Genomic DNA, 10777 nt, shown 5'->3' on the forward strand with positions numbered 1-10777 from the left:
GTTATCAAGTTCGCTTTTATAGTCTATAGTAATTTAGAGTCTGGGTGCGGGTCTCTGTTGGTTTTGTAAAGCTTGACACATCAGCGGCTGCTCTGTAATGAGCTCATCTAATCGTATCGATTCAGTCCGTGTTTTACACGTTGCCAGGGAACAACAACGCCGTTTTAATTCGGTGAATATTCGGCACGACTCCTTCTCATTTCTCTCCAGCGAATTCAAAAGGACATACAGACAAAAAAGTCGCCCGAAAACTGCAGAAGATCTAGAAACAGTTGAAACATGCGAAGAAAACATTCTTTTGTAATCGACAGATAGAGTTAAGCAGCGGGGAAGAGCCGGTGAGTATTTCCAGTGAGGAATCACAGGACTCTTTTCAGTGGACGCGCGCGTCCGAGCGCGAGAGACGCACAGAGCGCGTTGCCGGACACATCCACGTCTGTCAAAACCGCACCTGATCTGAAGCATCACACTAAGATAAAGGTAAACGTCTCTTATCTTAATATATACTCTAATAATCTCTTCTGTGTATCTAAACGCTGGTATACGCATACATTTCTGGCACATGTCGTACTGTTTTCTTTAAAGAGGAAATTGAAGTCTTCTCTCGGTCTGTTTTGTTTTAACGTTTGATATTGACTGTTAACTTAATGCTGTCTTTTGCTCATAAGGATAACGTCAGGTTAATTATCTCAAATGGGTGTAAATGAATACAAATCTGTGAACTAAAGAAGCTGTGCGTGAGACTCAATATAAGAGATGTCTAAACTACATTGAATTTAGTTTCCTTTCAAATGATTGACAGCTTGCGGCAAAAAGTTTTATATATGAATATATGAGCATTAGTTCGGTTTTGTGGTTCAAGTTCTGATTATTTTTAACATTTAACTGCAATTTAAATGTTTATTCTATTGCAGACTGAAGAAATTCAACTTATGCTCTAAATAGATTGAATTTTAAGCCTTACCTACTAATATAGTAACAAACAGATTTAGAGTTCTGCGGAGATAAACAAAACCTTACCACAAGACTAAAATATAAAATAAATATAGATAATTTCTAAATACACATGTTGAGTGAGGTGTTAAGTAAATAGCATTAATGGTAAACACCCAAAGAGAATGCGTTGAAATAAAAAAAATAAAATAAAACTATGGGCTGATATACAAACAACATGTTTTGGATGTTGATCTTTCATTCCCATCAAGATAAAGGTTTTTCAATCAGCATGTAAATGATTTCAATTTCTATGTTAGGCTGCACAATTGACTGCTGAAATATAACAGTTGTCTAGAAACAAGTGCTATTTTCCTGGAGAATCCTCTTGGCACAAAGACGTTTTCCCACAGACTCTACATGACAAACTGTCAAGCATTTCTGAGCGGATGATGAATTTAAACAAGCAATGCCATATGTTGTTTGCTCCGCTGTTATTTGTAGAGTCCTGATGGAAATCTGTAATATATTAAGAGATAATGCTGTCAAAATGATTGATCCTCTACTACAGGGATCCTCAAATCTGGCCCACGAGATCCATTTTCCTGCAGAGTTTAGCTCTAACCCTACTCAAACACACCTGAGAATGCTAATCAAGGTCTTCAGGATCATTAGAAAATCACAGGTAGGTGAGATTGATCAGGGTTGGAGCTAAACTCTGCAGCGCATTGGCCCTCCAGGGTAAGATTTGAGGAACCCTGCTCTACTAGTTGTTACATCCTTTATGGAATTTAAAGGAGTATTCAGGGTTTAATACAAGTTAAGTCCAATTGACAGCATTTGTGGCATAATGTTGATTACCATAAAAAATAATTTCGACTCGCCCTCAATTTTACAGTGAGACACTTAAAATGGAAATACATAGGGTCCATTTCTGGAAGATTTAAAAAGGATGTAATGTTTATAATGTTAAAAAAGCAGTTCTTCTATTATACTTGTGTATTATTTGCTGTAAGGCAAAAAAAATTACAATTATTTTAAGGTTTGGTCTTTATGTTGTCATGACATTTAAGTTGTAAAACTGTATATAAGTTATTGCTATATTGAACATTTAGTACTAAAAAAATGTGTTCACCCAAAAATGACTCACTCTCATGTTGTTCCAAAGGCATAACACCTTCTTTCATCTTTGGGACACAAATTAAGATATTTTTGATTAAATCCGAGAGATTTTAAGTAGAAAATAATTTTACCTGATGATTGGCATTGCCACACTGATTGAGCTTTTACTGAACCCTGAATATCACTTTAAGGGTAAACAAATCAACTACTGGTAACCAGATTTTAGTTTTTAGATTTGAGTTGCAAAGTATAGACTATTAATACTCTTGGCATAACAAATGATTTCTTCCGAGTTATTTTAGAAGCGTTGCTATACATTGACGAATCTGGACGTCTTCTCTCTGTCTGCAAAATGAATGAGCTCTGTGATCTGTGACATGAAGTTCAGCAGGATGGACAGCTCTCCCCTCCCACGGGCAGAAATTTCTTCCGACCCATCACTCCGACAGACAGACAACTCACATCCCATAAACCACCAGACACGACGAAGAACAAGACGCACAGACAATTCAGCGAATCCTTCTGTAGATGTTTTCATAATTCAGGAAACACTTTATGCTTCTGCTAGCACGTTCTCTTTAGTTTCCTTGTTTTTTCCAAACATGTTGATTAAATCAGAAGGGAAAATTATAATTAGACTTTAATCGGTTAATCACAAACAGCTCATTAGCCCCAAAGGGCCAAAGCCTCTTCTGGGTCACAACTAACCTTCTCAGCATCTGCTGAAAATGGAGAAACACATTATTTTTTTTATTCACTTATTTTTTGATATTAAGTGTTTAGATCTGAGTGAAGAGCTTGAATCTAAAGAGGAACATTGTATAATCTTGTATTCATCTTAACAAGCTTTTATGTCAATTTTAGGTCCTGTGAACTCATGAGGCTGTAGACACCAAGAGCTAAATCTTCTCTAAAGGATGAAGATCAGAGATCAGAGAATATATAATCTTGTCCTGTATAAGTAAAAGGATCTTGTTTGGATGATTTGAACCAGGATGGCCAAGCCATTCTACAGACTACAGCACTTTTTAAGGCGGGCTCAGCTGCTTTTGTTTTTTCTGGGTGTGGCTTACATCATGGCGGGAAGCGTGTTACTGCTTCAGCGCTCCAGTGTGGTAACATTTCAGAGAGAAACCGATACCGCGGCACTGCCTTCTCTACCAGCGCCACCTAGATCCCTGGAGGTACCTGCTGCCAGGTGGTTGTATAGGAGGACCATCATCCAAGAGATGGAGAACCAACCTCTTGATCAGACAGACAACAGAAAGAACCAGAAGCACCTCATATCTCGTAACCTGGAGATCAGGCATTTGAGACGCCACTGGTTCAATGGTAATGCAGAACAGAAAAGCTCTTCTGAACATAATCTCTCACACAAGAAAGTCAGACTTAAAGGTAAAGGTTTCTAAAGTAACAATCTGATCTCATGACAAAAAACGTACCTGTGGGAATGTTTTCGTGAGATGCAAAATACGTACCAATAAATACACATCATTGCAGTTTCCAACAGAAATGTCCACTAGAGACGGTAAAACAGCAAGCACTTGTAATCGGTTTTGTACACAGTTTACAGCGCCAAATGGACTTAGGATGTGGAATCCTTGGGTACACTGTAAAATGTAAAAACTTAAAAACTTAAGTTTAGCAGCTACCTTAAGATTTTAAGGTTAATCAAGTTAAATCAAAGTCATTTAAACTCACAAGTTATATCAACTCATTTTTATTGTAATAAGTTAAAATGACTTGTAGTTTTAAGCTGATTTAACTTAAAAACTTAAGGCAGCTGCTGAACTTTTTTTAAGCTTTTTACGTTACTTTCGCATTTGTTCATAATATCGTGTAGGTTTAGGTGTAGTGCAGATGGTATGTTATTTTAAAACGAGGGGGGGCGGGGTGCATAACAGTTGGAAACTGCAGTGATACTTATTGGTATGTATTTTGCGTCTCGCAAAAATGTTCCCACAGGTACGTTTTGGTCATGAGACCAGGTTGTAAAATAACCATCTTAAATAGGATTTTTTTTAAAAATAATTATTCTAAATGATTTCTGAATCATTCTCAACAAGGGACCTACATTGGATGCTTTATAAACAATGAAACGGAGCACGCACTCGGCGGGACCGTTCTATACGACTTCCGCAAAATGACCAGCGCCTTGTGTCAGGACACCTGCTCTGAGAGGTAATGTCTTTAAGAAAGTAAATGAAAGAAACCCTGTTCTTTTAGAAGAATGCTTGCAGTGTTTATCCACAGAAGCAGGTGGCAGAATGTGAGCTGGCTGGTGTGACTGACCTGGAGTTCATCCAGAGAGTCACAGGGAGCAAGAGAAAGGGTGCTAAAATATATAAATACTAAAGCCATTTTAAATACAGAAATGCCATTCTAAAATATTCAGAAGTCAAAAAAAAAAATGTATTCACTGCTTAAAATATAATTATATGCTGCTTCCTTTAGGAAATGCCAACATGTGCTTTCTGATGCATTTATCTACCTTATTTTTCAACGCAGAAGTATTTCCAACAAGACAAGACTGGTAAAGCAGAATAGAACAGAACAATGTACAAAATACAACAGGATTGCATATACATGGTTAACCAAAAATAAATAAATTCTGTCACCGTTTACTCACCCTTAGTAGTTCCAAACCTGTGTTCTACCTTCTGCTGAACACAAAAAAAGATTGAAATTGAAGAATGTGGGTAACCGAACAGTTGATGATCCACTCTGTAGTAAGGAAAAAACTACTATGGAAGTCAATACTATGGAAGACAATCAGCTGTTTAGTTACCTACATTCTTTACATTTTTGTTTTTATCAGAAAGACAGAAACTCATACAGGTTTGGAACAACTTGAGGGTCAGTAAATTAGCTATTTTTTATTTTTGGTTGAACTATCTATTGAAGGCCATGTCCTCTCTTTGCAGTGGGTTCCGGTACGCTGGGCTGGAGTATGGAGCGGAGTGCCACTGTGGAAACCGGGTTTGTGCCCGGCGGGCTCGGGGTGATGACTGCAATCTGGATTGCCGCGGAGAGAAGGGATCCCCCTGCGGAGGGGTGGGACGCATGTCCGTTTACAGAGTTGAGGATCGACTTCCAGGACAAAAGAGATGTGAGTCACATAAAACAGAAGTATTACAAACATGAGTGTGATTCTGCTTGAACGGCCACACGTCATATTTGTACTGTTCTCTGAGGTCCACTTATAATGTTAAAAAATGTACATCAAAAAACATCATTTGAAAGTAATAGGCTATCCTGTTTTAACCCCCCTGATCAGAACGTTCTGTTTGAAAAGGCGTGGCGGATTGTAGACTCAGCTAACAGTTGTGTATGTTTGACAACCTACTACATCCTTCACAGATGGACGCTTCTGTGATTTAGGGTAAAAATGCAAGAATAATCAGTAGACATCAAACAATCTCTAATATCAGACAAAGCAATGACCACATAAAGTTACACACTTGTGTAGTGCGATATTTCTGTCAGATCCAATATAGTAGACAGCATTGGTTTTTTTTTTTAGTTTAAATCTTTCTGAAAATCCTGCATCGAATTGTGCCTCGTTTGTAAACAAATCCACGGTGAAATGAAGTAAACAAAGGACCATCTTCTAACTGGTGTGGTCTGGAACTTAATTAAAAATAAAGTTCATCCAAACTTTCTTAATGTTCGGATCAGAAGGAAGGCAATGCAAAGTTTTTATCACAACTTGGCATTGCACAGTGTCTTGTTTTCGTAGCCCTCTTTATCGTTTTACTGGTTTACTGCATAGACCTGCGTTTGCCTCTCTCGTTATTTACTTACTATATGCGTGAATCGGCTGGTGGGGCTAAACAAGGCAGCGATGTAGAAGCAGGTGTTGATCTTCTTCTGTGAATCCATTGTTTAGCCACACCATTACATCATAGAGTGTCATAACCTGTCGTTTAGGCAGACTGGCTTCAATATAAGCTGTTTTTAGACAAACAACAAGAATGTTTTGAGTTCGGAAACTAAAACTAAAAACAGGATGTTTTTATAGTACAGTGACCTCTTATATGTCAAAATATCAGGGCAATTTTGATTTCTCATGACTCATTTAATGTTTTTTTTTTTTTTTTTTTTTGTTAATAATGGATTAGAGAAGAACTAGTTTGAAAGTTAAAACCCAGGATCAAAATGGGCCTGGCTAAAGTGTGATTAGACGAGACAATCACGAAACGAAAGGCATGAGAGATAGTGAGCACTGCTCTTGTTGTAACTTCATGTGGCATTTTCTGAATACAATGGGAAGACTTTGTGTAAAACGACTTCTGTTTTCTGTTCAATCTTTCTCAGACAGAACTGTGCATTACCACGGCTGTTACAAGAAGCCAAAGAACTCTACCGCTGACGTCCCGATCCAGACCTCTGGGCCGACACACATGCCTCAGCAGTGTATCGAGACCTGTACAGATCAGGTTCAGTTCACAAATAATTGCATTCATCAATAAAAGGGTGTTTTCTTTAAAGTTGGAATAATAAGTTTGAAATTATGGTTGCATGATTTATCGAAGGTGATTGTTCAATTCACAGTAAAGCCGGTTGTGTAATCAGTAGTACTGTAAATCTCCAGCAGGTACTTTCAGATGGAGCAGCATTTAGTACACAGAGCTCCAGTTCACTATATCACGTTCATTATCGCAGATGATTAAATCATTTTAGTCAAGTGTTGGAAATAAATCCTTCTGTGATGTAATGTGGCTTTTTACACAGAATAAGGCACACAACATTTTATAGCAGGGGTGCCCAATCCTGTTCCTGGAGATCTATCTACCTGCAGACATTAGTTCCAGCCCTGCTCCAATGCAGCTGTCTGTAATTATCAAATGCTACCTAAGAGATTAATTAGCTGGTTCAGGTGTATTTGATCAGGGTTGGAGCTGAACTTTGCAGGATAGCAGATCTCCAGGAGCAGGATTGGGCACCCCTGTTTTATAGTATTCTAAGCAGTGATTAAGGTAAATTATAATAAGAAAAACTCAGATAAACCATACATTGTCGTAGTTGTTTATTTATTAGTCACATTGAAACAATGAAAGCAGTTAAATCTTGTCTATCGCTGGTTTCTGGGTTTCTTCTTCGAGCATATTTGGAGTTTCCGCACGAGAATGTGAGTGCCCTTGAATGGAGATTTACTGATGATCACAGAACCGTGCTTCACTTAATGATATGCATGACAATCGCAGCTTTTGATTAATCGCGATTAACGGTTCAATACGCAATTTCATTTCAATTTATCTTGCAACCCCAGTTGTAATAATATTAGAATATTATTATTATGCTTTTATTTTTATTTCTATATCTGACATCTGTAAATTGTGTTTGACCTTATCAGGACCTGCCATTGGCCCTTTTAAAAGGGCAGGATTGTTTCTGCAGCCATGTCCCATTTTTCTACACAATCCAGATGAGTGAAAAGGAATACATGTGTGAGAGGAGCAACCAAACAAACCACACTTCTCCTTATGACCTGGACTACTACTGGGTGTACAGTACTCCTGTTCTAGGTAACCTACAACATGTGACTCAAACTTTATGTCTCTTTAGGAGCTAAAGCTGCAACAGAAAATATCTGTTCTTTCAGATGCAACATGCAAAGAAAGAAGATTTCTACACCAGAGATCCAGCACTCTTGTGGCCCTGTCCAGCTTTCCAGGGGCAGGAAACACCTGGTTACGTCACCTGATTGAACTCGCCACTGGATTCTACACTGGCAGCTATTACTTTGACGGATCACTGTACAACAAAGGTGAAAGTCTGCTAATAACATTTAAACACTCATCACTTTCAGCTCGAGATTTATTATGAGTCTGAAGGAGGGAGAAAATTAACTAAATTAAATGCAAACACTTAGATATTGGCCACAAGAAAAAAAAAATCAACAGTTACATCTCTTAAGCATCTCAATTGTTAGTCCTATATTTAAAAGCAAATGGAGACTCAGCTAAGATTTCTCTCTTTAGAAATTGTGGTTATTTCACTTCTCTGCAGGATTTAAAGGAGAGAAGGATTACTGGCAGAGTGGGAGAGTTATCTGCGTCAAGACTCACGAAAGTGGCCAGCGAGAGATCGAAATGTTTGACTCCGCCATCCTGCTGATGCGAAACCCCTATCGTTCTCTAATGGCAGAGTTCAACCGCAAGTGTGCCGGACACCTGGGCTACGCGTCAGATGTTCACTGGAGAAGCAAAGGTGCTAATGATAGAAACACCATTTATTTTAGCCATACAGTATATTCAAACAGTTCAGAGCAATGCGTCTCAACCAGTGGGCTTTAGCAAACTTCCAACACTGGGTTGTGTTTTTACCCAATTGATGGGCTCAGCCTAATGGGTTATTTGCAATATTTTTAGCCAGGTGCTGTGTAGTTTTTTTGCAAACTAAAAAGTGCCAGTAGCCCCTCACTGCAGAACACAAGATCCAGGGGGCAGGGTTGGATCCACATTTAGGGGGTGGAGATGGGTGAGTTCAGAGATTAGGGAGTGGAAACAGGTAGGATTAGGTATATGTAAGGTGGGAGGAGTTGAATCTGGATCCAACCTCACCCCCTGGATCTTGTGTTGTGCAGTGAGGACTATCTAAAAATGCTGGGTTATTTTTTTAACCAAAATGCTGGGTTCAGCCTGTTAGATCATTTTAATGAGTTATTTTTTAATATTTTTTCCAGGTGATGGGCAGTTGTTTCTTTGCACTCTAAAAATGCTGGATTATATTTTTTTAACCCAAATGCTGGTTTATCCTGTTGGGTTATTTTTATGGGTTATTTTTAATATTTTAACCTAGATGCTGGGCAGTTTTTTGCACTCTGTAAAATGCTGGGTTATTTTTTAACCCAAATCCTGGGTTCAGCCTGTTGGGTTATTTTAATGGGTCATTTTTTATATTTTTACCCAGGTGCTGGGCAGTGTTTTTTACTGTTATAAAAAATGCTGTGTTCTTATTTATATATATATATATATATTTATTTATTTATTTATATTTATATATATATATATATATATATATATATATATATATATATATATATATATATATATATATATCAAAATGCTGGTTTCAGACTGCTGGGTCATTTTTGGGGCTTTTTAAAATAGTCTTAGGTGCTGGGTAGTTTTTTTTAACCAAAATGCTGGGATCAACCTGTTGGGGTATTTTAATGGGTTATTTTCAATATTTTTACCCAGGTGCTGGGTAGTTTTTTGTTTTTTGCATTTTTTTTAAATAATGCATTTTTTTACCAAAATGCTGGGTTCAGACTATTGGGTGATTTCTTTGGGTTATTTTCAATGTTTTTTATTTTATAAAAATTATTTTAATATTTTAGGTTTTTTTGCACTCTAAAAATGCTTGGTTATTTTTTTAACCCAAATTCTGGGTTTGGCTTGCTGGGTCATTTTATTGGGTTATTTTTAATATTTGTGACCCAGGTGCTAGGTAGTTTTTCTATAACTCATGATACATAAATCACAAAATGTATCCTGCCAAGATTCTGTAGTTGAAATTTTTGCAGCCTAGGTTTAAGCTCGTGGTACATGCTAGTTTAGTTTTAACAATGACACTTTTTTTTTTTTTTTTTTCACAGAGTGGTCTGAGTTTGTGGACAGTTATTCGTCCTGGTGGGTGTCTCACGCTTTGGCCTGGTTGAGGTTTGCCCGCAGCCTTCTGGTGGTACACTTTGAAAACCTACAGAAAGATCTAGTCCCTCAGCTAAAGACCATCACTGCTTTCCTGAACACCAGCATTCCTGAGGACAGACTTCTGTGCACAGAGAACAACAGAGACGGCCATTTCAAACGCTCTGGATCTCGTAGCCTGACCTTTGACCCCTTCACCCTCGAGATGAGAGCTCGTATAGATGAATACATCCACACGGTAGATAAAGCCCTCAGAGACAGAAACCTCAGTGGCCTACCACAGGAGTACATGCCCAGGTGAGGATTCATGAACACAGCTGCTGCCCTCTGCTGGAGGGAGGACACAGAAACACAAAGTGCCTGAGTAAAAACACAACTGACAGCTCATAAAAATTTTTCTGCCTGTTGTTTATTGTGCTGTATGTTGTGGTTGTGCTGTCACCAGTTTGATGGCATTGTGGAGATGTATCGTTAGGATGTTTTATCATTAAACTGATCAATTCTCAGGATCGGTTTCAGTGCATTTTAATAATATCCTCAAGTACCCTATCCTAAGGCATTTTAGGTGCCTTTATACTTCAAATCCAAAGTGTATTTATTTGAAAACTGTATTTGGAATGTGCATTTGTAATCTCAGGGTCAAAGCATCTTCAGTGGACACAAATACATTTATTTTAGAAAGATGCATCAGGGAAGCACATTCCCTCGTGAGCAAAGATGAGACATCTTGCTTATGTGATGAACAGCTTGTGTCCTTCGGTCATTTTATTACTACAGTGAATCAAAAGCATAAATCTGAAAGGTTACAGCACTGGCATGAGCTTATTTAGAAATCGTCAGATAGACAGACCAAAAAAAAGAGCAACCCTGGCTTAGCCTGAGAGCAATTCATAAGTGCTGGAGATTCATTTGCTTACAAAACCACAGTCAATACCATTTTTAGCAGAGGTTTAACTGGATAAATGTATCTGCTGATATACCATTTTCTTCTTTCTCCATAGTAGCAATTAAGAAGACTCGAATGTTTCATTTTGCAGGCTACTAAAGGAAGATAGTGTGCTGTGAGT

General features: G+C 38.0%; 1 protein-coding gene across 1 annotated transcript; it reads left to right on the forward strand.

Annotated features, from left to right (window-relative positions):
- Positions 1-277: 277 nt before the first annotated feature.
- wscd1b (WSC domain containing 1b) lies at positions 278-10180 on the forward strand. Its single transcript, XM_073829955.1, has 9 exons — positions 278-480; positions 2920-3450; positions 4122-4236; positions 4980-5164; positions 6373-6494; positions 7412-7583; positions 7661-7825; positions 8068-8268; positions 9659-10180. The coding sequence occupies exons 2-9, from the start codon at positions 3051-3053 to the stop codon at positions 10009-10011; spliced, it is 1713 nt and encodes a 570-aa protein (XP_073686056.1). The 5' UTR covers positions 278-480; positions 2920-3050; the 3' UTR covers positions 10012-10180.
- The last annotated feature ends 597 nt before the right edge of the window (positions 10181-10777 follow it).

The sequence above is a fragment of the Garra rufa genome, chromosome 23, assembly GCF_049309525.1.
Source record: "Garra rufa chromosome 23, GarRuf1.0, whole genome shotgun sequence".
Taxonomy (NCBI): domain Eukaryota; kingdom Metazoa; phylum Chordata; class Actinopteri; order Cypriniformes; family Cyprinidae; genus Garra; species Garra rufa.

Coding starts and splice junctions, on each gene's coding strand:
- wscd1b (XM_073829955.1), top strand. CDS start 3,051: ATGGCCAAGCCATTCTACAGACTACAGCACTTTTTAAGGCGGGCTCAG. Junction 4,237..4,979: donor CAGGACACCTGCTCTGAGAG/GTAATGTCTTTA, acceptor CTCTCTTTGCAG/TGGGTTCCGGTACGCTGGGC. Junction 5,165..6,372: donor ACTTCCAGGACAAAAGAGAT/GTGAGTCACATA, acceptor AATCTTTCTCAG/ACAGAACTGTGCATTACCAC.